The following is a 27,843-nucleotide window of genomic DNA, read 5'->3' on the forward strand; positions in this document are numbered from 1 at the left end:
TTTTTTTTTTTTTGGCAACAAGTTCCTCATTGCAGTATTGCAATTAACCTTAAACAAACTACTGTGTGTCCAGTCTAATGTATCAAAGAAATACAATTATCTGAAAAAGCTCTAAATATGCTTCCTTTTTCTAACTACTAATTTATGAGGCTGGGGTTTTTTCATGAAGTTTAGCCAAGACATTTTGATTGAATGCAGACTCAGATATGAAATCTACTAAGCTGGACTTATTAAAGACGTTTGCAAACATAGAAAACAGTGCCAATCTTGAAAATATTTTTCTTTTGTCTTGGGGAATATATTATGAGAGTTTGGCTCTGGTTATTATATGCTACAATAGTTTTTAGGGGCTTACTTTCCCCATTGCTTTGTAAATGATTCCAACTCCTAATTGAATCCAATTTGTTTCTTCCAGTAACATCTATCCCACTCTGATCATTTCCTGAGGTTTCCTAAATGTTCTCTTGTCTTAAGACATAGCCCCACAACCTCTTTTATCTCTTCAGCTTTAAAATATCCCTCAAGGTCACAGACACATACAGAAGGAAGACCATGTGTGGACACAGAAGGAAAAGTCCTGGAGGCCTCAGAAGAAACCAAATCTGTTAACACCTTGACCCTAGCCTCTAAAACTCTGAGAAAATGAATTTCTGCTGTGTAAGCAAAAAAAAAAAGAATAAAATATTTTCAGAACAACAACAAAATAAAATGAAAATAAAAAAGCAGCAGCAATTCCAGCAGCCCTTGCCCATCCATCTCTATTGTATTTTCTGCTTGCAAATTTTCCTAACCTGCTTCAGCGTAAATTCATTAGACACCAGGTGGGGTGGCACAGTGGTGAAGGTCTGTCCCTGCAGCTGTCACAACTCAATCCAACTTAATCTAACTTAATTTCAGAGATTCTCTTGTTTTGGGTAGTCTCTAGCTAACTGTATTCTCCTTCCATTGATGGAGGTATTTCTGTCTTATTATTTTACAAGAATTAATTGCACCACAGTTTCTGCTCTTGCCCGGCATTTGTTCAGGGCCCTTTCTGCCTGTAGAATCTTCACTAATGAGGGCTGTGATCTATCTTGACAAGAGAAGGAGCCTTTTTCATGCTCTTCAGCTCTTTGAGAATTTTCCACTTCCCCCTAGAGATGCCGATTTTTCTAGCCAAGAAATTGCTATTTCCATATCTCCTTCTGATTTAAATATACCTCCTCTGTTTAAAATCAGGGCTGGAAGTAAATTAAGCATATAATGGCTTGAATTCATGTGGCTAACCAATCCCGTCTCACAGTAATTGTTTTTCAATGATTTCCCAGGTGAAGTAATGCTGGTCACCACTGGAATAGAGTTTTGCAGGTTTAATGAGCTCTTCTGTTTCTTTCATCCAAATACTCGTCAACACTGCCAATAAATGTTTGATTTTCCACCGATGTCACATGGAATGGAGCTCTGTGTTCAAAGGTTCTAGCACTGCCACTGGGCCACATGCCAGTCCTGCGGGGTGGAATGTGTCTTATCTTCTCGGGAATCAACACCAAAAGTCTCACCCTCTTATTTACATAGTTTAAAAAGATTAATTCCAAGAGAAAGAGTACATAGTTAACTGTTTCCCACATGGTATGTAATTAAGAGCCCAGCCTCTGAAGCCAGATTTCCCGAGTCACATTCTACTTACATCACTTTACTAGCGGGTATTTGCAGGTAATTTACTTAACTTCTCTATTCCTTGGTTATTTCATTTATAAAATGGAAATAATGGTAAATCCTTTCTATGAAGATTGAGTTAAAACATGTAACATACTTATAGAATAGTACCTGGCACACAGAAAGCATCGAGTTAGTACTAGCTAATGTTAGGGATTGGTGTTGGAGCATGGATATAATTCTAAGTGGCAGAGGCGATACGTGACAGAAATGCACATTAAAAATTGTAGTTTTCCTTGTTCTCCATGTGTTCAAAGTACCAGAAACCAGTTGGTGAAGACAGGCTTCCAGTCCAGCTTTAGCCTCCTAGTGAGGACTGCCAGGCCATGGAAACTGGGCCTAGAGTCACGCCCATTAGCCCTCTCTGCCCAGAGCAGAATCCAACCAGGAGTGACAATGACCACAGCACAGTGGATGTCACATCATCTAATGTTGCTAACCTAGGTCTGGATAGTTGATTTGCCCCAGTGTATGGATACGTAAAAGAATTCAGTCCTGTGAAAATATGCTGCATAACAAGAAAAAGGAAACACAATGAAGACACAGGGTCTTGATCAATTTCATGATACAAAATGAAAATGTGCCCAAACCCAGCCAGAGCTGGTCGCATCACATGTCACTGTACTGTGATCGCCTCCACATGCGTGCCTGTCCCATTTCAACTTGGATGTTTAAGGGCAAGACCAAGTCTTCCTCATCTTTATAACTAAGGAATAACAACAAAGAAAGCTAGTTGGAGAGCTGGGGTTGTGCTTGAAGCATTGTTTTAGACACATAAAGTTTAAGGTGCATATTAGATGTCTGTGTGAAGAAAAGGAGAAATGGAAGAAAAAGACGGAGAAATAAACATGTGCTAAAATGCGAATTTTATCATTGATTGAAGTTGGGAACTAATAAATAGTGTCTAAACGCACAGTTCCAAGACTGTGCACAGTCACCCTGCGGCACCACAGTGAACTCATAGGAATGCCATGGGGGATTTCACCAAAGACATACAAATGGCCAATAAGCACATGAAAAGATGCTCAGATCATTAGGCAGTAAGGAATTGTAATTAAATCCACAATGAGACACCACTGAACACCCACTAAAATAGCTGTAACAACAACAGGGGCAGACCAAAACTAATGCTGGCGAGGGTGTGGAGAAACCGGAACCTCGCACATGGCTGATGCGACTGTAAACCTGTGCACTTTGCGAAACAGTTGGCAGTTTCTCAAAACAACCAAACATAAACTGCCATCAGTCAGCGAGCCCCTGCCATCCTCCCCAAAGTCTCTTGCTCCTTGATGCCCATTTGATGCCCATCCACACCTCCCGAATCTGTTTCCAGCTTTTTAAGCCTTTGATTACTTACCACTTATCCTTGGATTTTCCATTCAAATAAAAGAAGAAAGTGCCAATGAGGAGAAGCAGCTACTGAAACGAGTATCTGAGTATCTCCCAGTCTTAAAGTCAGGAGAGATGCCCACAATCAGAGGGTCCCTTAAGGGCACACGTTTACACCTCCTCTGTGGACCTTGGTCTCCAGGCCCCAGAGTGGGGAAGAACTTACACAGAAGTCACATTCCCTAGAGAAAAGCAGGGAACCGAGGAAAGGGAGGGCGTGTCAGCTCCATTCAGAATGAACAGACAAGACGGACCGAGTTATCAATTACCATCTGAAAAGGGAACTGGGAAATACTGCTCAAGAACGACGCTGCATAACTTCTGTGAAACTTTTTAAGCTCTGCAATTGCCCAGTATTTGCCTATTTTTGCTATCCATTGTTCCCTTCCTCACTGTGATTGTATAAAGTTGAAGAGGTCTTAAAATCAAAGACAGTAAAAGGCTGCCATCTCCTGTTAAGAGCCGCAGATGCACTGGAATATTAAGTGGTTCTCAGCGCCACCTGGTGGCCAGCTTCACTCAGTTTTCATGCCGGCTGAAAGTAAATCCATGAAATGCAAATACCGTAGTGGATCCTCACTGGCCAGCTATCGTGAGCCACCTGACGTATTATTGCTAACCAACTCATGCTACTGTGCAATGGAGCGCTGAGACTCATTCCTCCCAACTGCAACTTTGTCCTTGCTGACCAACCTCTCCTCATCAGCCATCCACCCCTGCCCTCCCCAGCCTCTGGTAACCACCATTCTACTCTCTACTTTTAAGGTCAATGAACAATGATTTAGGTATAAGTGACAAGGAAAATTCACAAAATAGCAGTTAGAGTTTTGACTCTGTGGGAGATAAAATACAAGTCACACACCTATACACGCATGTGTTCACAAGAGTGCTACATGCAGATGACTGTGTCACCTGCTGCATGGCACTGTGCCACTGAATCCTAACACCTCTAGGTAGACAGTGACAAAGAGTTTAAAGGTTTAAGAGGTTAAGTAATTTGCGCAAAGTCACACAGCTAATAAATGATAAGGAGTCACGAACATGGAAACATTAAAGGTCCATGGTGGTGGAGCAGGGCCTGATCATAGGAAGGTCAAGAGACTCTCCCATTTCCTGAGTCCTTTGTCAACAGTCTTCTGATTAAACTCTCCCTGGAAATTTGGTCAAACCACGACACCCCACCCTCAATCCTACCCCCCACTAGGGCGAGGCTCCCATGAAGCTCTTGCACCAGTCATGTCTTTTCGTTTTGGTGATGCCTGCAGCGAAGTCCTCTCTTGAGGCCAAGCTAGAAGGTTTCTACACGCCCCTGCACATCTGGAAGGCTGGGCAGGGAGGTGGATGAGAAACGGAGGAACGAGGCAATGGCAATGATACTGGTCGCAGTAACAACACATTCTTCCTGGAACATATCCTGGGCCAGACACTGTCTCCACAACCGGGAGGTGCTGCAATTCCTCCATTGAGTGGACAAGGACACCGAGGGCTGGGAGGTGAGGCAGTCTGCTCAGGATCACAGAGCTAGAAAGGCACAACTTTTATCTGCAGAACCCACACCTCTGACTCAGCTGGCCTGCCTGTGATAAAGTGAAAATGGGAAGTGATGCGGAGGGGAACTGTCCCCAAACAGTCCCCTTCAGCCACTGGGCAACACCTCCACATCTTCCCTGAACCTGATGCAGAGGGAGGAGGAAATGAGAGGCTCGTATGGAGGCTGATGTGGGGGACACAAGAAGCGGGAAGAGACCATGGAGTAGACATCAATTTCTTTCTGGCTTAACTCATTTTGAATAGGAGCCAAGGGCCTGTGAGTTGAGAAGTTATATCCCTGGGGATTCGGTGTGAATCCCAGGGCACAGGAGCTAGGCCAGATTCACTGAGCAGACATTAAGGACAGGGATCATGGCGTCTGGACCACACAAAGTCATTAAACCACACCCTCTACCAACGCCTGGGCGTGAACACCATGCTCTGCAGGGCCTCCTTCTGATACATGAATCTAAACAGGCTGAATGAGCAGATGTGAGAAAGTGAGCTGTATTTCATCTCCGCTATGGGGGTTTCCCAGGTATAATCTGACTTCTCAGAAGACCGTATTAAAAACTAGTATTTAGGAATTAACCAGCTACTTAGGAGGCTGAGGCAGGAGGATCACTTAAGCCCAGGAGGCGGAGGTTGCAGTGAGCTGAGATAACTTGACTGTACTCCAGCCTGTGCGACATAGTGAGACTCTGTCTCAAAAAAAAAAAATTAAAATTCAGATTTTTAAGGAAGAAAAAAGCCTCTTTATTGAACTGAAACAGTGTCCCAGACTTATCCCATTTTCCTTCCCACTGGGGGAAGGGAAGGACTCTGCTTTTGAATAACCTGGGGGTCATTGGCAGGGCAGAGAAGGAAGTGAAGGTGAGGTGGGCTGGCCTGGGGAACAATTGGTGGAGCTGGGCAATGGGGCAGAGACACATTACACTGTTTCCTCAGCTCTGTAGATGGCTTAAATAACTCCGTAAGATAAAGTTTTCTTAAAATGTGAAGGCAAATTTCATTGATGAATCATCAGTGTGTTTGTTCAGAGTAGAGGCCACACAGGCTGTCTTGGAGAAACCCCATTGCCTTCACTTAGAACGCACTCAATTCTCCAGATTTGTCAGAGAAGGAGGCTCTTGCACTCCCCTCTGACTGTGTGGCTCCTGTCCCAGGCACAGCTGCCTGGCGCTGTGATGACAGAGGAGGGTCAGCATCACCAATGGTGTCTCTGTATCTGGGCTGAGCAGAAACAAGGAAGGGGAAGCTGTCCTCAGTATTCTATGTGGAAAGGATAGTCTTTGTGATTTTTAGTTCTGAAAAACAGAAAAACAAAAAATAGAAACAAAGAGTGATTATTTTTTAAGAGAAACATTTTAAATGATATAGTTATATACTTTTAAACTCCCCAGTGCATGAAATTAGCTTCATTCAGTGGCTCATATTCAAACAGGAAAAGAATTATAAAGAGAAGGTTTAATTAATCTAAAATGTGTATGATAAATACCTATTCAGACACCAATCATTCAATCTGTATATTCTTCCCTCTATTTTAAAAAGAAAGAGCCATATTTACATGGGGAACGTGGCCAGTCGGAGATTCCTGTCTAGGCTGAGGATGTTATCCATATCGTGCTGTGTTAATTCAAAATCAAACACCTGGAACCAAAACACAATGTTTGTAGAAAACTTAGTTTAATTCACATTTAATGGAGCACATGTTACCTACATAGCACTGTGCTAGACCTGCAAGGGACACAAAGATGTAAAACCAACACTTCATCAGACACTTGGAACTTCCCTGAATCACAGCCTGGATTCCCCAAATGCCCTTTGATTTTGATCAAGTGACTGGTGTTGGCTTGGCCTTGGCTACATCTAGGAAGCCTTGGACAGATGGAAATATATACTGCACTCATCTTAGTGGAATAAAGGACATATGGGAATTGTTAAAAGTTATAGTGGCTGGGCGCGGTGGCTCACGTCTACAATCCCAGCACTTTGGGAGGCCAAGATGGGCAGATCACGAGGTCAGGAGTTTGAGACCAGCCTGGCCAATATGGTGAAACCCTATCTCTACTAAAAATTTAAAAATTAGCTGGACATGGTGGCGTGTGCCTCTAGTCCCAACTATTCAGGAGGCTGCGGCAGGAGAACCGCTTGAACCCAGGAGGTGGAGGTTGCAGTGAGCCGAGATCGCACCACTGCACTCCAGCTTGGATGACAGAGTGAGACGCCATATCAAAAAAAAAAAAAAAAAAGGTATGGCACAGAATTTTTCCCACTGACTCTGCTACCCCTCAAAACCCCAACAAAACAATTTGTTCCATATGCCTGCCAACTAGGGACCCACTTGGCCCTGGGACTATGAACTCTAACAGTACCCATATCACAGAGTACGTTTTCTGAGTGATCCATTTTTCTTCCTTGAAAACAGTATTCTTCTCAGCCCTTCCCTCCCCTTTTGTTGTCCCCACACACTGAGGAACAGGACCCACGGCCACAGCATCAGCATCCACCCCGGCCTGGCAGAGTGGCTGTCTTGCGGCGGGAGAAGGGGTGCATTGAGTGATTCCAATGCAAGGACCTGGACTACCCCAGCCTCTCCCCCACAAGAGCCTCCCCCTCATGAGGCCAGGAGAAAGTAGCCTCAGCATGTCATCTGGAGGGAGTGGGGAGTGCTGGGGCCGGGGTAGGCGGATTCTTGGGTTTAAGGGGAACAGTGCACAGTTCTAGAAGAGTCCCTATAAAGGTGGGCAGCCTTGCAGCAGCAATTCTGAGCGGCACTGGGGCCACAGGGGGCGGGCTGGGGCAGCCCCCTACACTGGGAGCCCTGTGCCTGCGCCACTGGGCGCCTTTCTTCTCCCTGGTAAGTCTTGTGGACCTGGCTCCCACCTCCTCCTGACAGCATAAGCACTTCCTCCGGCCCCTCCTAACCCGTCGCTGTCTGTCCTCAGCCATCAGATCACTTCGGCTTTGGTCCTCAGGTCTCACGTCAGCCTGGTCCTGTCTCACTGCCTGAGGATGGCATTTCCCCTCAGTGTGTAGCAGACCTAACAGAGGAATGGGGGCATCTCAGCTGGGCCCCAGGTCCCTGTGTCACATTCACTGCTGCTAGGCCATGGGGATCCTGGGCATTGAGAGCCACGATGGCAGAACTGGGGTGACGTGGCCCCCTACCACCTGCTGAGATACTCACTCGGTGGCTCCTCCCATGGGAGGGTCAGATAATCTTCCCCAGCCGATGTCCTCCCAGGGGCAATCCTAGCTGCCCTGCAGGGCACAGAAGGCACCTTAGGCCAGGTCCCCATTGAGGGGTGACAGCATGCTGGCAGCCCTCACAGCCCTCACTCGCTCTCCAGGCCTCCTCTGCCTGGGCTCCCACTTCGGCGGCACTTGAGGAGCCCTTCAGCCCGCCGCTGCACTGTGGGAGCCCCTTCCTGGGCTGGCCGAGGCCGGAATCAGCTCCCTCAGCTTGTGGGGAGGTGTGGAGGGAGAGACGCGGGTGGGAACCAGGGCTGTGCACGGTGCTTGTGGGCCAGCGCGAGTTCCGGGTGGGTGTGGGCTCGGCGGGCTGGCACTCGGAGCGGCCGGCAGGCCCTGCCAGCCCCAGGCAATGAGGGGCTTAGCACCCCGGCCAGCGGCTGCAGAGGGTGTGCTGGGTCCCCCAGCAGTGCCGGCCCATGGAGCGCCATTTCTCGCAGGGCCTTAGCTACATCCCCGCAGGGCAGGGCTCAGGACCTGCAGCCTGCCATGCCTGAGCCTCCCCCGCCCTCTGTGGGCTCCTGTGCGGCTGGAGCCTCCCCAACGAGCACCGCCCCCTGCTCCACGGCGCCCAGGCCTATCGACCACCCAAGAGCTGAGGAGTGCTGGCACACCACCCGGGACTCGCAGGCAGCTCCACCTGCGGCCCTGGTGCGGGATCAACTGGGTGAAGCCAGATGGGCTCCTGACTGGTGGGGACTTTATGTGTAGCTAGGGGATTGTAAATACACCAGTCAGCACTCTGTATCTAGCTCAAGGTTTGTAAATGCACCAGTCAGCACCCTGCGTGTAGCTCAGGGCTTGTGAATGCACCAATCCACACTCTGTATCTAGCTACTCTGGTGGGGACTTGGAGAACCTTTGTGTTGACACTCTGTATCTAGCTAATCTAGTAGGGACAAGGAGAACCTTTGTGTCTAGCTCAGGGATTGCAAATGCACCAATCAGCACCCTGCCAAAACAGACCACTCGGCTCTCTGTAAAATGGACCAATCAGCAGGATGTGGGTGGGGCCAGATAAGAGAATAAAAGCAGGCTGCCGGAGCCAGCAGTGGCAACCCGCTTGGGTCCCCTTCCACACTGCGGAAGCTTCGTTATTTTGCTCTTTGCAATAAATCTTGCTACTGCTTACTCTTTGGGTCCACACTGCCTTTATGAGCTGTAACACTCACTACAAAGGTCTGCAGCTTCACTCCTGAAGGCAACAAGACCACGAACCCACCGGGAGGAACGAACAACTCCAGACGCACCACCTTAAGAGCTGTAACACTCACCGCAAAGGTCCACAGCTTCACTCCTGAGCCAGTGAGACCACGAACCCACCAGAAGGAAGAAACTCCGAACACATCTGAACACCAGAAGGAACAAACTCTGGACACGCTGCCTTTAAGAACTGTAACACTCACTGCGAGGGTCCGCAGCTTCATTCCTGAAGTCAGTGAGACCAACAACCCACCAATTCCGGACACACCATGTGGAGCAGATGCCAGTCAGTCAGCAATGCTCAATTTCTAACCACTACAAGAGACCTGCAGCCTTGTTCCAAGAGGCCCGTCAGCAGCCATTGGAAAGAACTGAGTTCACAGCTTAGCCAAATCCATACTTTTCAGGCTTAAGCTTGGCTGGTCACCCAGAGCTGCTCTGGGCCATTCAAAGAGCAGGACGCCTGAGGAAGGAGAGAAGTGCATGCGGGCAGCAGGTGAGCTGGACAAGGGCCTGGCAGGGAGAGCACTGTGGACACCATGAGGAGCCTGCCCATCCCCTGGTCCTCCCATCGTGGGCGGCCTGCCTCTCCTGCCAATGGCAGGGCTATGCCCACCTGCAGCCAGCTTGGCATGCACAGCAAGCCTGAGGGCACAGGCACTGCTACAGATGGGTCAGTCAATAAACCCCGATGGCGATGCTTGCTTGGCACAACCAAACTGAGCCCTGAGGATGCAGCAGTGCCTTGTGGAGCTCATGGGCAGCTCAGATACCAAGAAGGAGCATACTCCTGGGCACATGCTGCCTATGAAAATGCAGCTGTGCAGCTGGCCCCAGGATCACACACACCTGTGCTAACATGATCAATGGGTGTGGGCTGCCACCAATGCCTGTCATTGCCTGTGAGATCGTCACAGGTGACATCCGTGACTGGGGGTGACTGGCAGCTAAGAGCATCAGGTACTTCCATACGCCAGGCACTATGCTATCCCTTCACTGTATCATTACATTTCACCCTCAGTGATCCTATCAGAGGGGTGCTCTAATGAAGAAACAAAGGCTGAGAGAGGTCACGCAGCAGTTAAATCGTGAGTGGGCCTGTGGGAATCCCAAGTCCATGGCCCTGACTGGGTTATAGACTATGTCGTCAGGGTTGAAGCCACACAGAGTTCCTTCACATAGCTCCAAAAATAGATTTCACACACTTCACACACTTCTGTGGTTCTTGGCTTAGGTGAAAAGGTTGCCCTGAAAAGGACCGCTGCCTCTCCATGTTCTGCACACACTCCACCTGTTCCATTCTTCAATCCTGCCTCTCGGAAGTCACTAGACAGGAGTCAGGACCAGAATCTTCCCACACAACTCAAAGCAGTGCCCTCAGGCCACGTGGGCATGCCTCCATGCGACAGAGGTGGCGACCTGTCCGCCGACTGCCTCCCCTTTCTCCTGAGCACACACTTAGGAGACATCCAGCCTCCCCTGTGGGCCAGCGCAGCCATGTGACTGGTGCACACGCTCAAGCCTGGCCCATAGAAATCTTCCCAACAAGAATACTATGCAGCCATAAAAAATGATGAGTTCGTGTCCTTTGTAGGGACATGGATGAAACTGGAAAACATCATTCTCAGTAAACTATCGCAAGGACAAAAAACCAAACACCGCATGTTCTCACTCATAGGTGGGAATTGAACAATGAGAACTCATGGACACAGGAAGGGGAACATCACATTCTGGGGACTGTTGTGGGGTGGGGGGAAGGGGAGGGACAGCATTAGGAGATATACCTAATGCTAAATGACGAGTTAATGGGTGCAGGAAATCAACATGGCACATGGATACCTATGTAACAAACCTGCACATTGTGCACATGTACCCTAAAACCTAAAGTATAAAAAAAAAAAAAAAAAAAAAGATGCTCTTCCCTCCTTCCTAATCTTGGGCTGGATGGAGAAGACACCAACACCCTAGGGGAGAGAGGGCCCTAAGATGGAAGGAGCCTGGGTCCTTTGATCGCTGAGTGAAAGGTCAACCACCAACACCTGCAGTGCAGAGGGAGCTGCCCCTGCCGCATCAAGCCCCACGATCCTGAGGCTGTACGCTACAGCAGTCATCCCTTCCCATCTAACACATGATCTGAAACCCGCTAAATAAAAGAAGGAAAACACCTACCTGGATATTCTCTTTAATGTGACTTGGGGTGATAGATCCGGGGATCACTATCACGTTCCTCTGGATTTGGAATCGGATCAAAATCTGCAAGGAACAAAAAGTCTGCTATCACACAAAGGGAAATCCCATGCAGTCTAAGTTATCTTCAAACATAGTGAGTTTTATCATGCAGTAAGAGTCCAAGAATCAATGACAGCAGCTACTGTTACTGGCATTTACTGAGCAGCTCTGTCAACGTGTTGGTAATGACAGCCATCAGCCTAAGGAGGAGATCAGAGAATCTGCTTAATGAGAATTCCTTAACATGCGCCCAGCCCCCCACTGGACATTAGAACAAAGAAGACTAGAATAAATAACTTTTCTGTTACATCTCATACTAACCATGCATGCAGTTGGTGGGGCAGAGGGAGAAGGCCTGGAAACTCCTCCTCTGAGTCTAGACAGGCTCGGAGGCAAGAGTACCTGGCTTGAGTGACTAGGAATGCGGCTGCAGACCAACTTCTGCTTAACTCTGGGAGGTTCTAATGAGTCATGGACTCACCTGGGTGAGCCAGTCCCTTCCTGGTACCTGCCAAGCCTCAGGACTCCCCAAGGATGTGGAGTGGTCAGAGAACCCCACCCGGCTCAGAACAGTCCTTCCTCCCTACCTGAGCGGGAGACTTGCCGTGCTCCTTTGCAATCCTCTGGATCACAGGGTCGTCTATCAGGTCAACCCCCTCACTAGGAGACACAGCACAGGGGGGTGAGCCAGGAGATCCAACATGGATGCCCCTTTCTTTAGAAAGAAGAAATCTTTGTCCAAAATGAAAGATTTATTTTCTGATCATGACACATACTGACTACAGGAAATTTTAAAATGCAGAAAAGCACATCGCCCCACATTTCCAGTATGGAGATAACCACTGCTAACACTTTGGTGAACAAGGCTACATGACATCACTTTTCATGTGTATTTTGTGCTTTTCCTCAAGAGCCAGGTGGCCATGTCAGCGCATGCAGCCAGTGGGCTCTCAAGCTTTGACTCTCCCTGACTCTCAGGCTGTCTGACTTCTCAGCTTCCACTGTACACCCTGGCACAGCACAGCGAATCGATATTTGTTGATGACGATACTTTCAGAAAAGTTCGCCCAAAATACAACTAAAAAGTGAATATTGTGAAATGTGGAACCTTTAAAAGTGATTCTGAAGATGATCATAGAGTCTCTATGCATCCTGTGCTCAGGCACGGGTGGGCCCTGAGAACTCTGAGGATTTGTTTTTTTAACAAGTGTGTACTGAGCCATCACCCTGTTTCAGGCATTGTGCTAGTATCGTCCTCAAGGTCTCCTGAAGGAACCAAACAGAGAGCCCAGTTGCCCACCCCAGTCAGTCTGACAGCTCTCTGACTCACTCCATCAGAGCATCCTCTACCCCAAAGCTCAGCTGTGGAATGGACTCAGCCTTCTAGGGACTCTCTAGCTGGTTCCAAGTTCAAACACACATGCCCCACTTCACAAGGAAAACACAAAGGTGATAAAACTCAAGTAATTTCAGCCTTTTCGGGGTTCCCAATGTTTCCCAGGTGCTGAGCTAGGAGCTGGGAAGAGAAGAATAAATAAGATACCTGCACTCTGGTTGCTTTGACTAGTGGAAGGGACTGAAAGAAAATCACAAGACAATGTGACAGGGGCTGTGTAAGAAACATAAATAAGGGGTCAGGAGGGCTTCCTGGAGAAGATGATGCTGGACTGAACCTTAAATTAGAAACTGGAGTTTGCCAGATTAAAAAAAAAAAAAAAAGATTTGTGGGTAAAGAGAACAGTATTTGCAAAGGCACAGAGGTGAGAAAACATGTTCTATCCAAGGACCCCACAGCAGCTTCATGTGGCTGAAGCCCAGGATGTTCACAGGGATGGGGAGGAATGAGGCCAGAGGCAGGCAGAGGTCAGGCTGGCTGCATCTCACAGGCCACACCAAGACCTGAAGAATTTTTCCCAGGAAAGTGATATGATCATAGGAAAAGAAAGAGACAGCTCCTTTCAGCTCCCCCTGGGAGCAATGGATTGGAATGGAGTGGGCCAGGGAGGGAGCTGAGGGGCTCCTCTAATGACCTCGGGAATTCTACTTAACTAAGGCAGTGACAGTGATGGCAGAAATGAAATCATGAGACAAAGTCCATCTTCTCCTGGCAGAATAATCAATAGACTTTGGTGCTGGATTGGACTCGGGATGTGGGAAGGGATGATTTCCAAGCTTCTGGCTTAGGTGGCTGAATGGCTGGAGGTCCCTTAGCTGATTTTGGGAGCACAGTACAGCTGCAGGAGGGCCTGGGTAAAGAGGACAGCAGGCTTTGCCTCATCCAACCATGGAGAGGCCTGGGGAGCATCCTTGTCAGGAGGTCAGAAGGGGACTGACACCCTGGTGGGGAACTCAGCAAAGGGGTCACTCCAGGCTGATTTACGTCCCTGAAGAGGTCCTGACCCTCCCAGGGCAGCCCACTCACAGCCACTCCCTGGTTTCCAGTAATAAACCATGCCTTCAACCTCAGGCTTGAGAGGTGTGGACAGCCCCCTATAGTACCATCCCTCCACACCCTGTCAAAACCTCCATTAAGCCCTCCCTCAATCATCCCAAGGAAATGAGAAGGTGGCATCTACTTCCCAGTCAGACTCTGACTAACGCACCACTGATGTATCCTTACCACGAGCCACCAAGAGGATGGTAAGCAGTCACGGACACATCTCTGGATTGGCAAAAACTGATCAGATTCTTCTGAGTAAGATATGGGTGGCACTCAATCTATAACAGAATCACAGCTTACATAAAATTCAGACCACTAGTGTTCAAGAAAAGCTCTACAAGAGAAGACCTGTGTCAAAGTCTTGGCTGTCACCGAGTAGCCATGGGGCCCAGCTCCAGGCCTAAGTGTTTCTATTGTGAGGAGGCTGGACAGAGCAATCTCCAAGAGGCCAGCAGGTGTCATGGTCTCTGAGTCCACGGCCTTGGGGACACCTACATCATCTGAAGGTTCCAATACCACCTGCTCTGCGGTGCCTTCCCTGAGCACTCAGGTAAAGACTGTAACACTCCATAGCTCTCATCTCCCCCTGGCCTTTATTTTCCTCTACAGCACCTATCACTATCTGACATCTCATAGATTTTACATATTTGCTTACTGTCTTTCTGTGATCACCAAGATCTAAGCCTCACGAAGATAAGACATTTTTGTTTGAATTTGTTTTGTTCATAGATGTCTCGCCAACACTAAGAACAATCTAGACATGTAGGAGGTGCTAAAAATATATCCAATGAATGAATGAATGAAATTGAGGAACTACATGTGACAAATACGTGCTACAGGTGACTTGAATGAACATTTTAAGAAGCTAGAGAGCAGGATCTCTGTCTCTTGCACATTCTCCAAACTCTCATATATAATTCCAGGTTATAAGGAGATTTAAAATAAATAGTTTAGTGTAAATTACAGAGAACTATGAATAGTGCTTTTGCTCTCAGGAACATGCCAAGCTCATCAAGATCAGCCTCTTTGGAAAGCCTCCAAAAGAGAGGCCAGCCCTTCTGGAGCCTTCCGAATCCTGTGTTCCTGGGTGTCCATCAACCTATCAGAAAGCAGACCCTCCACCCCACCTTGTCTACTCAGACTATGCCATAATCATTCCCAGGTATTTAAAGTGCTGAACAACTAAAAATACTGACACAAAACAGAAGCTACTATCCATATAAACATATATCAAAACTTATGTATATAGGGTTGTATACAAGGCGAAGCTCAACTACACGAGAAGCTGGGTCAGAAGCCAGGTTGCTCTTCATGGTGGCGGCTACAACAGGACCCAGGGGAGCTACTGAATGGCTGAGGGCTTTTTTCTTGTTCTGGGTGCTGAATACTTGAGTTTGTTCACTTGCAAAAATTCATCAAGCTATGTATGCCTTTTATGATTCACACACTTTTCTGCATCTACTCCATCCAGAACTTTTTTAAAAAGCATATTTATTCAAAAAAATAGAACATGATGCTCTATTCTTAATAGTCCCAAACTGGAAACTGTCCAAGTGCCCATTAACAGCAGAATGGATAACTCAATTGTGGTTAATTCACAAAACAGAATACCACAAGAAATAAGAGAGCACTATCTATAATCACATGCACAGAAACACAGTGCTGTGTGAAAGAGGCGAGCACAGAGGGGTTTATGTTGCATTATTATTTTATTTTACCTGTGTAAAGTTCAGAAGTGAATCCCAGCTGCTGGGAATGCGAACGATGCTGTGCTCGGCAATGGTTACAGGGGCACTGGACGTGCTGTTTACTGAGCTGGATGCTGGTCCCAGAGCTATGCTCAGTTTATGAGAATTTATACAGTTCCATTTTCACATGTGCACTTCTACTCTTCAATAAAAAGCTTAAGTACTGTATAAATGATCTTTGAACATACAAAGCTAGTCTAGAAAATACAATAGTTATTTCCCCACAAGTCTTTGCTCTGCATTAAAAAAACGAAGTGCCTGCATCAGCTTCAGCAGCCTGTGAGCCTGGCATGAAGCCATCTGGTCATCCACTCTTTCTTGCTGCAGTCTGCAGGCTGGGAAGAGGTGGAGGGGAGGCCCATGTTCCTGAATAAGGGTGAGGCACCTGCCAGGACCCTGACTGCTTCTGAGTACGCCTGGTGACCTGCCTGCACTGCACATGGAGGGCCAAGCGCCAGCTCATATCCTGCCTGCCAACAGTACCATCTACCCAGACGCACCTTCAAGCAAGCCACTTGCCTAGCTGCTGCCTTTAGTCACCATTCTGAGTGCTGCCAGAGGAGAACAGGCCTGTTCTGTGCTTCACCCATCCTTCCATTTCCAGAAGAGCCCTGTGGAGGTGGCAGCTGGGGGACCAGCCACACAGGTTAAACTCTCTGATGCTTCCATCGGCTTACCTGGTTGGTTAGTGGCTTGAACCTCAACCCAGGCTTATTCAAAAGCCTCTCAAGTTGTTCATGGTTGAAGTTTGACACCCCGATGTTCTTCACCAGCCTGGTGATCACCAGGTCCTCCATGGCCTATAAGAGAACAATGACTCCACTGGGTGTGAAGCTTCTGTCTACTGCACTGACAATCTACGTCCCTCAGCAGTTCTGTATGGTATTCTAAAACTGGATGGAGCCAATATTTTTACAATATTTTACTTAAAGCTTCAAAAGCATTTCTGCACTCAAGGTCTGATTCCAGTCCCATCTTTCCTGGCTAGGGGATGCTGGGCAAGTTGCATGGCCTCGCTTAGCCCCAATTTTCTCAGCTTCAGGACAGGTCGACACTGCCTGTGCCACGGGGATGTTTAGGGGTTATGTGGAATCACAGAAAGTGTCAGCTAAGGCTGGCATCCAGCACTCAACGCATGTGAGTTCTTCTTGTTTCTATTCCTCCTGATGTCTGGCAAGCATGTCTGCTGCGGATTTTATTTGTTCACCTTTCTTTCCACTGAGACACTGACCTTCTTAAGCACACGGATACATCATCATTCTCCTATGCCCCCTTCTCCACTTACTATTTTAAGACACGTTAGGGCAGAGTCACCTAAAGCTCTGAGCTGGTCACTGACCAGCAAGTCAGGCTGCCCTGAGCTTCAGGAAGAGCATGGCTTCGTGCCAGGGTCCGCAGTCAGCAGCAAGTCCTGAGTGACCAATGGGCCAACATGTGGCAGTTAGTTACTGCCTCAACTCTGCAACAATCACCGGAACCTCACTGGTGCTACATGAGCACCCTAGAGTTTAACCCAAATCTTTTAGGACATAAAACATTGTGACAGAAAGGGTTGAGGCCCATGGGCCCTGGTCCTGACATTTCAGATACCTTAGGTCACTGTTTGTCTTCTACTGATGGGGGGAGCCTAGCCTGGGACTCCTCCTTGTCTGAGGGTTCCCTCTGGCCTCCTCCCTGGAGAGCTTCACCAAGCAAGCTCTGTCCTAACCTCAGCAAGCTTAAGCTTAAGCTTACTTTCTTCTTGGGCCTCAAATGTGATGTCCCATCCCACATGATGGTTAGCAAGACCGTAAGACCACACGTGCTCGGTCAGCCATGCTGGAGCCCAAGCCTGAGACTCACCCCAGCCTGTGGGTCAACTTCCAGGAACCTCTCAAATCCACCACCTCCTCAATTTCCTGCTCAAGTCTTTACTGCAAGCCCCTGCAGTAAAGGGCTGTTTTGGGTCTGAACCCTGGAAATGGGCTGGCACTTGGTAACCTTCCCCAACACTGGTCTCACCTCCCCAGCCTGAGCTTCCATGCTGCCAACTTTATCACTCTGAAATGCTTGAGAGAAAAAGGAACTATAAAACATTAACAGTGGTTACTGCTGGGTGCTGGGAAAATAAAATTTTTAATGTTAGTTTAATATGGAAGAACTCTCCTGTATTTTCTGAAATAAATGTTTTTTTAATCAAAAAATAAATATTTGAGAAAAAAAGTGAGGTCTATAACGAGCTACCCCTCAAACGTGTCAAGAGAGCTGCACCACACCAAACCAAAGGCAACAAGAGAGTCACCGAGGTCTCTGAGTTCTTCGGGTATTGATTCCTTGTTTGCTCCACAAACTCCACATCTCAGGTAGACAACCTTGATGTCTGAACACAAGCAGCTCAGGGCTCACTGCATCCTGGGTGGAGACCCACACAGGATGAGGCTGCCTGGTGGTGTGGCTCAGCTCACCTCCCACGTGTCCAGGAAGTCCGTGTCACCAGGAATGACCATGTTGCTCTCGTCCAGAGGCAAGTCTTGCACTCCAGGATGTGAGAGGCAGAAGGAAAGTTCACTGCAGCTCATGATCCATTCTGGATGAGGAGGCTGCGAAGAAGGAGAGTTGAGATGTGTGGAAAGAAAAAAAAAAAAAAAACATGTGTCAGGAGATCTGCATCCAAGCTACAGCCCTGTCACTAAGCAACCCCAGCCTGGCCATGTGACCAGGCCCAGTCTTCAACTTTCTAAGAAAAGATCAATGGCTGGTGGACTGGATGGCTGGCAAAGCCTCTGCCAGCCTGATGTTCACTGTTCATCTCTCACAAGATGGGAAAGGAAGACCCTATATCCTTACTGATGCAACGTTGTCCTCTCCCATCGCCTCCAGAAAATAGTTTACTAATTTCGGGTAAAGAATGGGTGAGGAGTGCATTTTCTTCATGTCTTATAGAGCCCAATCAACCCTCTCCTAACTCTACTGTTAGGGTCTTGTCTTCTTTCTTAGAATCCCCATCATGATGACAGGTAAGGAAGTGAGAATACAAAGGTACACAGGAGGTAGAGGGCAGAGAGAAACACCTTGAAAGGGCGAGAACCTAAAGTCACCCTTCAGAGAAGCACTGATGTGCAATCCAGCTACCTCCCTCATGCACTCCCACATAGCATGTTAAGGGTGAATGGCACAGGCATGTTTATTTAATGACACCTAATCACACTCCTAAACAACAGTGGAAGAATGTCACATGTTCCAGCCTGATACACATGAAAGAGGCATTTTCCATGATGAGCTGAAGTAACTAACAGTCTCACTTTAAAGCCACATCCCATGTTGACATTTACCCAAGCCTCCACAAAACCGCGCCCGTGACTCATACTCGGACCCCGATCTAATTGTCCAGCATCACAAAAGGCCTAGCAGTTCCTACTGGCCAGAAGACATGCTGACGATGCTGCATTATCCTCTTCTGTAATTTGTTGGGTGATCTGAGACCTTTTCCTTTTCTACCACCCAGAAATCCAAAGACAGGAATCTGCTAAAGGATGAGGGCAAGGAAAGTGTAACAAATGTCTGACCTGAGCATATGCTTCTGGGCTCCAATAATCTAACTTAAACCTTAAACTTTCTGTATCTTAGTTTCATCATCTCTCCAAGAGGAATGTTAATAGTGTCAACTTTGTAGAACTGTCATGAGAATTAAATGACTTAATATGTGTAAAGTACCTAAAATAGTTCTAGGTACATAATTAAAACAATGCTGGCTGGCAATGAGTGTAATATAGCTGTAGCCATTGTTTTAATTATGATTTTCTGCATGCAATGAATTTCAAGGCACAGACATCACTCTGGTTTTGCCCTCTGGGTATCTTCCCCTCTTAGTCAGTGTGACTAACGGACAGCTGCCCACATCATTTATGGAAACTAGATACAAAGCCTTAGTTAAGTAAAGCTGTGCTAGGAATGAAGTGTTTTTTGTTATTTTACTCTAAAACAGTAACCAACAGTGTGGCACACATAAAGGGACCTTCTCACAGGTTGGTATGTAGAAGACTCCTGAGCAGCAGTCACCCATTCCCTTGTAGGAAGAACATCCCTGCAAGGGCCTCTGTATTTCACAGGTGTCAACTGTGTGACCAGGCCCTTGCCCAGGCAGGCTGTCATCACGGCCCAGGGCAAATATGCAGGGACATCCTGGCCAGGACCTGTGTGAGACAGAAACAGGTTGCCTAGAGTAGGGAAGTTGCACGGCCAGACTGGGGTAGCTTAGTGACAGAGCCATGGCTCAGATGCATGCTCCAGACACACTACGAAGCAATTAAGAGAATAAAACCAAGTGGCAAAGTCAACTACCACCACAACCCACTGGACCCTGCTGCAGGTGAACAAGCAAATATCTCCCATATTGCAAAACAGCATTTACTCCCCAAAGAGAACAGAACCTGCAAGAAGAGACAAGGCCTAGGAATTCACTGGGAACTTTCTCTGAGCAGCAGTATTTCCTCATCTGATCACTGCTTTCACCTAAAAACCTAAGGGAAAAAAACCTACTGCTCTCTTGGCTTGGAAACAAAGCGACTGGCTTGAAAGACAGACCTGTGGGGGCCTCAGAGGTCAAGCCAAGCTTCTCCTTAACTGAGGCCCAGAGATATCAAGAGGACTGCCCAAATGCCACAGCTAGCATGTGGCAGATGCACCCTGGGAACCCCGGCCCTGAATGCTGGTCCATGCTCTCCTCACCGCAAGACAGGGTGTGACCTCGGGGAGGAAGGTCCTGCAAACTCTGGAACGAACTACCTACTGAATGGTACCTTGAAACCCATGGGCCAGTGTATGAGGTAGAGGTCCAAATAGTTCAGCTTCAAGGCCTTGAGACTCCTTCTGCATGCTGTTTTCACCAAGGACTTCTTGTGGCAGGTGCACCACCGCTAAAGGAGAGGGGACCAGCGTCACACATGCCCACCCAGAGCCAGCATGGCACCCATTCTGTAGCCCCACAAAGCTACTGTCTTGGACCCAAAATAGCCAAGATGAGATGACCACAAATACAAGACAGCAGGTTCTGATGGGAGGACAGGGGCATTATCCTCAGAAGAGTTCCAGGACACCTGCAGGGAGAGGCTCCAAAGCTGGGATCCTTCTGCCTGACTCCGCCTCAAGGGAAGCTCAGGAATCCAAGAGATATTTGATGGTTATTTGGATTCATTGGAACCAAAGACAAAAACGAAAATGAAATTCCTGCAGGCAGAAAAGATATGACGAAAAATCAGAAGAATCTCTATCTTGTGTTTCTCACTTACACAGACTCCATATTAAGGGTTCTCTGTTCCTAAGGCACTGTAACCATGTGGGTTAGCCTACAGGTGAGTTAGCTCACACTGCCTTACTTCTTTTAGCTATTTCCTTCCACACTCCCATCATGTAGAAAAACTTGTGTTTTTCCCCTCATTATACTTTTATTGACTGTGACATAAGCTAACCTGAAGGCTCCATCACAGCAAGGGAAAAACAAAAATGATAAGTTAAATGAAAGTAAAAGAAAGGGGAATCAAATAAATGAAAACAAATGAGCACAGTATCTTCACAAAAATAAAAAAATGAATGCTGGAAGTAAATGCATTCCATTGTTAATCACAGTTGTCTCTATGTGCTGTGTATATGTGTGATTTATTTATTTCTAATTACATTTCTATGACTTTTCCAAATTTCCAAAATAATGAACATATTTCCACGGCTGACTATGATCCACACAGAAGCAACTTGCTCCAAATTGCAGGGTGAGCCTTAGAAATCTCCAGTTGCTCACATCCCTACCTGGACTATTCAGAAGACATTCTCCCTGCTTGGCCAAGCACACACCAAGGCTGCTCTCTTACCACCCTCTGCTCTAGCGCAGATAGCAACGGTGCCTGAAGAACATTAACTTCCATAAAGTGAAACAGAAGGCAGTTCAACTATAGAAACAACATTGAATCTTGAGGTATGAAACTTTAGCTGGGAAGTTACTCAGGAAATTCTCAAATCCAAAATCTCATTTTACAAATAATGAAGCTATGAGCCTGAGCCATCTAATCCCTAATACTCACAGCTCCTGAATGGCAGCTAGACCATGAACCCATGACTCCTGATCTCATGGTCTTAACATTCTGCTTCCAAATCAAAAGCAAAGGAATTCTTGAATTCTCCACTATCGTAGTCCACTCTGCATCTTCCACAGGGCCTGCCTCCCAATACCCTCCACATCCATTTCCTCTTCTCCCTCCCTCACCCACCGTGCCAGTGCAGGCCTTCATCATCTTCCACCTGCACTGCTGTTAGTGTCTCCTACCTGGCCTCCTGCCTCTGCCTCAAATGCAAGCTTCTTTCACCTACTAAAATATCCTATACACAACACACAAGTTGCACTCACATATGATACAAGCTGCCCTATTTAAAAACGAAACAGGGCTCCTTTGTCTCTAGGTAAAAGCACAGCTCCTGACAGGGCACAGCTGAACTTCCATGGCTTAGCCCATCCACCACTCAGCCTCACTTCTTGTTACTCCTGCAACCTGACATTGTGTGGTCCAGAGAGACCAAGTGATTTGGTTTGGCTGTGTCCACAGCCAAATCTCATCCTGAATTGTAGCTCCATAATCCCTACGTGTCATGGGAGGGACCCAGTGGGAGGTAACTGAATCATGGGGGCAGGTTTTTCTTATGTTGTTCTGGTGATAGTGAATAAGTCTCATGAGAACTGATGGTTTTATAAAGGGCAGTTCCCCTGTACATGTTCTCTTGTCTGCTACCATGTAAGACGTGCCTTTGTTCCTCCTTCGCCTTTTGCCATGATTGTGAGGCCTCCCCAGCCATGTGAAACTGTAAGTCAATTAAACTTCTTTTTCTTTATAAACTACCCAGTCTCAGGTATGTTCTTAGAGCAGCGTGAGAATGGACTAATACACCAAGCTTCTTACAAACCCCTGCACCTGCCGTGCTGCTTCCTGCCTTATGCCTGTGCTCAAGCTGCTTCCTCCACACCCAGAGTTTCTCCTTCAACAGATGTGGGGTAGAATTTGGAACCTGCATTTAACAATCACCCCAGTGATTCTGAATTTAGGAATCGCTGTGTAAACAGACTTCATGAGGGCTGGGACTTTGTCCTATTCACCACTGTAGTCAAAGTGTCCATCACTAACTGAATTTTGATAATGTATTGTTAATTGAGGGATATCTGTGTACTCCTACCTGAATGACCAAGTAAATAATATGAAACAAACCTGCACACAATATAATTCAGCATGCTCATGAAGCTGTGAATATTCTTGTTTATTCCGATTTGAGTATGAAACAAAGTCATCAACTCCCATAAAGAAAGTAGAAAGCCCTCCAGAGATGTAGCATTACCCAAGCTCTGCCAGCCTTGCACAGAGAAGCCCTATCTTAGTGGCAATGAACAGATCCTCCCGTCTTACAGCGCCTTCCTTGATCTTGCAACGGATCCCTGCTCCAACCTCCCTCTCGTTGTGGTAAAAGTAAGCACAGTCGAAGTGCTGGTACCCTGCATCAATGGCCACTTTCACTGCCTCAGTCACTTTCCCTGGAGAAGCCTGCAAAACCAACAAAACAAAGTGTCTTCTCACAGTCAGAGGAATCCAACACAAATCTCCCCTTTCACCCAAGCATGTGGACTACATAATATATAAAAAATTAAGTCACTAATTTGGTACTAGTATGATCAGTCTAAAAACAGGTAATATCAGTTACGAAGGAATTTATGAATAATCTAAGTTCCAACTCCTTTACATATTTTGGGAAAAAAACTATAGGTTATTTTTAGTGTCTGCAGAAAACTGAGCTAGATGGTATGCTTCCTGAACAATCAAAGCAATAAAAAAGTGTAGAATGAATAATAACTGAGATGCAAAGAGGCTTAAGATTTATCCTGTACACTCAGATACCACAGCATCCAATAATAAAGGCTGAGGTGTAGACTCACACGAAGGTATCCATACAAAAAGAAGCATATAACAAAACCCAAATGAATGTATAATGCTATAAGCAATAAGGTAGTTCAGAAAAGAGAACAGTCACTCTAAATGAAGCTCAGGCAAGGGAAGGGACTAGAACTAGGGAAGACTATGGGGGTGGGCGGGTTTGCAATCTCATTAAACTGAAGACTGACAAGGGCTTTATAGTTCACAAAGCACTTTCTCACTGGAGCTTCACAGTACCCTAGGAGTTAGAGCAGCATAATTATCTTCATTGTATAGGCAACAGATTCAGAGTGGTTGAAAGCTAATGAACCAAGTATCCATCTTAAGTTAGAAAAAGAACCCAAGAAATTGGATGGAAAGATAAAAATATGATTAAGAATAACATCAATCAAATAGAAAACAAAGATGTAACAGAGATCAACAAAACCAGAAGTCAGTTCTTTGAAAAACTTCAGTAAAATAAACAGACTTCTGGCTAGGTTGATGAAGAGGCCAACTTTTTAAAAAACTGACATGAATGGACAGTAAAACATGCAGATAAAATGGACTTAAAAGAAAATATTACCAATAACTATATGTCAATAATTTGGAAAAATGAGATAAAATGGGAAAATTCCTAGAAAAATTTAACCCAAGAATAAAGCTTGAATAGTTACATAATTATTAAAGAAAGCAAGTAATTTAAAAAAAAGAGAAAACCACCAGTTTCATAAAAGTTTCAAGAAAAAAAATCATCTCAGTTTAACACAAACTTTCAAACAACAGAAAAAGACGGACTTATCTCAACTCATTCTACAAAACTAGCATAACCCTGAAATCGAAATCAGACAAAAATATTAAAAGTTACACATTCATCTTATTCATGAATACTGTTGCAAAATTCCTAAGTAAAATAAAAGCAAATTGGATGCAACAATATTTATGAAAAGATAATACACCACACCCATGTGGAGTGTATCTCAGGTATCTAAGGATGGTTTGATATTAGAAAATCCGTAATTCATCAATATTAACAGATTAAAATACAAAAACAAAAGTCATCTCAATCAATGTTTGTTACGATTCAATACCAGTTTAGATTCAAAACCTAAACTCCCAGTAAGTTGGGGAAAAGAATTAATCTGATAAAGAGTATCAATATTAAAAAAAATCCATCCTACATCTTTTAAAATCAGGTACAAAACAAGAATGGCCACTGTGCTGGAGGTGCTTTCCAGAAGCACCTAAACAACTAAGAAGAAGCAATTTTAAGCTTAAAGATTGGAAAAAAAGGAAAGTAAACTACCATTATTTGCTGATGATATGATCATTTGTGTAGAAAATCCAAACAAACGTAAGGCAAAGTAACAGAAATAATAGTACAGTTTAGTAAAGTGGCTGGAAGTGTAATGAATATAGCAGGTGAAACAAGTAGAAAACGTAATTTCAGAGAAATATAATTTCCAGTAGTATAACACACTATCAAGAACCCAAGAATAATTCCAACAAAAGATATATTCTCTTCAGGAAAAACTATACGACCATATGAAAAGATGTTAGAAATGAACCATATTCAGGACAATTTATTAACAGAGAAGAATACCAAGCTTGTAGAAAAGTTATGATTTAATATTACAAAGATGTAAATTATCTCCAAGCTGGTCTACGGATTTAATGTAGTTCCAATCAAAACCCCAATAAAGTTTCTCATGGAACCTTATAGGCTAGTTCTGAAACTTACAGTGGAGAGTAAGGTGCCAAAATAAAAAGCCAGGTCCCAGGTACATGCATCTGTCCAAACTCATCAAATTGTACACTGTAAATCTACAAGAGCAGGGAGAGGTGACCTGCCCTACTAGGTACGGGGGGTTATCAAGGAACTGTAGTAATTAAGACAGCACCGATCAGGCACACAGATGGATCAAGTGGCCCCTAATAATGAAGAGCCCAGGCTGAGGTCTCCAGACATCTCACTGCTCCCCTTGCTCTCTCGTGCTTCAGCCATCATCTTGAGAACACTCCCTAACTAACCGCACGAGGACAGGAGGTGTGTGGAGTAGCCCCAACCATCCCAACTGAGACCAGCCAACTCCCAAATGAGGGAGCCCAGCCAAGGTCCACAGAGCGGCTCTCCTGACCTCCCGTGTGGGAGGAATACACTTGCTGCTGTACACCACTGAGGTCTGGTGTTTGGCCATTGGTGCAGCATTTCTGGGGCAACAGATAACTGATACGTCTGTGATGTTCATTCACTATTAAAAACAGACAAGTAAAAACAAGCCTTTGCATAGACCAGTGATAAGTGATTATGATTAATCCAATTTGATGCACCTGCAGTCCAAGAAAAATAAATAGAATATTTTGACCTGTTAAGCACAGTTTTCACTAATTTTTTCTTATCCTGTGTGCACGAAAGTCTGGACTCCTGCACCAAATTGTCGCAGAAATAAAGCGAAGCAAGAGACTCAACAGTTTAATCCATCAAGTGCTTACTGAATGAAGGGCTGCCAGATGCACGTCCTTTAATAGGTGCTGAAAACCAATATGAACAAAACGACATTCCAAGCCTCTAAGAGTTGGTAAGCAGGTAGGAGAAATAATTTAAATAATATTTTCATGAGCAGGCCTTGAACATTCTGACTCCTTCAGTAACTAACTTCCTACATGACTTCTTATAGCTTTTATCAACAACTAAGTTTAGCTTTTTTTTTTTTTAAAGATCAAATTTTAAACGCTTTTTAGTCAGTGCTGTCTCAAATCACTGGCAGGAATTGTAAAGATCAAAGTAGAGAAAGGTCATAGAATAGAATGGTGGTTATAAGAGGCTGGGGGCTGGGGGAGGTGAGGAAGGAGGGAATGGGGAGTTGCTGATCAAAGGGTACAAAGTTTCAAACACACAGGAGACACAGCTTTTAAGACTTACTGCGCACTAGGCTGCCAACAGTCAACAATAATTTACTACACATGTGTATTTCAAAATAACAAGACATTTCAAACATCTCACCACAAACAATAATAGCTGAGAGAGGTGATGGATATGTTAATTAGCTTGATTTAACCACATTGCAATTGTATACACGTCTCAAAACATTACAGTGCACCCCATAAATGCACACAGCGATGATATGTCCTTTTTCTCACGCATCAGGGCGGGCTGCTTCTAAACAGGGAAGAACATGAGATCCCAAAGTTTCTTTTAAAGCCTAATCGGCAATTCCAATTTTCCTTTTTTTTTTTTTTTTCCCCAGCAAGGTCTGGCTCTGTCCTCCAGGATGGAGTGCAGTGGCGCCATCAAAGCTCATTGCAGCATCGACTTCCTGGTCTCCAGTGATCCTCCCACCTCAGCCTCCTGAGTAGCTGGGACCACAGGGGCGCGCCCCCAAGCCCAGATGATTTGTTCATTTTTTGTAGAAACCGGGTTTCGCCATGTTGACCTGGCTGGTCTTGAACTCCTGAGCTCAGGCGATCCTACTGCCTCGGCCTCCCAAAGTGCTGGGATTACAAGTCCGCACCCCGCGCCCGGCCCCAGCTTTTCTTTCTGCCTTTGCTGGAGAGGAGGCTTCGAGGTTCCCTGCTCCGGCCGAGACCAGCGCCGCCAAGGCCTCCCCTCGGCATCCCCGCTCCAGTTGTGAGTAACTACAAGGGCTCGGCCTCTCCACAGAGCAGCCCCGCCCAACGCCGCGGCCGCAGCCCCAGCGTCTGAGGCTTGGCTGCCGAGGTCCCCGCTTCTCGCAGAGAGCGCCTCCGCGGGCAGCACCGACTCCGTTTTAGGAAAGGCCGGGCCGGGCTGCCTGTGGGCAGTGGGCGGCCACCTCAGCAGCGCCTTCCCGGGCGTCGGCCAGGCGGAAGGGAGGCCGCCGCACTTCTTCCCAGCCCCGGCGTGGGCCCCATCGGGCGCCCCCAAGTCCCGCGCTCCCCTAGGTCAGGCGCGCCTCCCTGCCCGCGACCGCGTCACCTTCCAGGAGCTGAGCCCCACGGCTGGGATATCTCCCATGGCCGCCGCCCCGCCGCCCCGCCGCCCCGCCGCCCCGCCGCCCCGCCGCCCCGCCGCCCCGCCGCCCCGCCGCCCCGCACGCGACTACCGACAGGCACCGCGCGAGCTACCGCGGCGCTGGCGACACGCCGCTGCGACTGGCTGGAAGTGCCTTGTGACGGTTGACACTCCGACAGTGGCTGGAAGCATGAACGCCGGGCTTCCTGACTGGCTGCCGGTGTCGCGCGCCGGGCACTGACTGGCTGGTTATATCAAGGACGGGCACCCCGATTGGCTGGAGGCGCAGAGCCAGCGGGAGTCCCAAATGGCTGGAAGCACCGCGCTCTGGACATCCTGATTGGCTGGCGGCATGGACGACGGAGTTTTCGATTGGCTTGCAGAGCCACGCAAGAGCGGGGAAGGTTTTCCAATTGGCTCACATTGCCGCTCACGCCCCCC

The 27,843-nt window shown here is 46.7% G+C and overlaps 1 protein-coding gene across 3 annotated transcripts; it reads right to left on the reverse strand.

The window, feature by feature from the left end:
• Positions 1-5,457: 5,457 nt before the first annotated feature.
• On the reverse strand, positions 5,458-27,405 carry AKR1E2 (aldo-keto reductase family 1 member E2). Of its 3 annotated transcripts, XM_003257586.3 has the most exons (10): positions 27,367-27,405; positions 22,876-23,045; positions 20,268-20,382; positions 17,934-18,068; positions 16,167-16,289; positions 13,922-14,019; positions 11,889-11,961; positions 11,242-11,325; positions 6,182-6,264; positions 5,458-5,921 (listed from the first exon to the last, which is right to left on the reverse strand). In XM_003257586.3, exons 1-10 carry the CDS (start codon positions 27,403-27,405, stop codon positions 5,879-5,881), a joined length of 963 nt encoding a protein of 320 aa, XP_003257634.2. In that variant the 3' UTR covers positions 5,458-5,878. The 3 variants fall into 3 exon arrangements, with proteins under 3 accessions (XP_003257634.2, XP_004089117.1, XP_004089118.1); XM_004089069.2 differs by lacking the exons at positions 11,889-11,961; positions 13,922-14,019; XM_004089070.2 differs by lacking the exons at positions 11,889-11,961; positions 13,922-14,019; positions 16,167-16,289.
• Between the last annotated feature and the right edge of the window lie 438 nt (positions 27,406-27,843).

The sequence above is a fragment of the Nomascus leucogenys genome, chromosome 9, assembly GCF_006542625.1.
Source record: "Nomascus leucogenys isolate Asia chromosome 9, Asia_NLE_v1, whole genome shotgun sequence".
NCBI classification, from domain to species: Eukaryota; Metazoa; Chordata; class Mammalia; order Primates; family Hylobatidae; genus Nomascus; species Nomascus leucogenys.

What these genes read in the sequence shown, in the direction of transcription:
- AKR1E2 (XM_003257586.3), bottom strand. Translation starts at nt 27,405, where the DNA reads ATGGGAGATATCCCAGCCGTGGGGCTCAGCTCCTGGAAG. An exon ending in TGGGGCTCAGCTCCTGGAAG is followed by an intron (nt 23,046 to 27,366) that starts GTGACGCGGTCG and finishes TTGGTTTTGCAG; the next exon opens with GCTTCTCCAGGGAAAGTGAC. An exon ending in ACGGCAAGTCTCCCGCTCAG is followed by an intron (nt 11,326 to 11,888) that starts GTAGGGAGGAAG and finishes TGTTCCTTGCAG; the next exon opens with ATTTTGATCCGATTCCAAAT.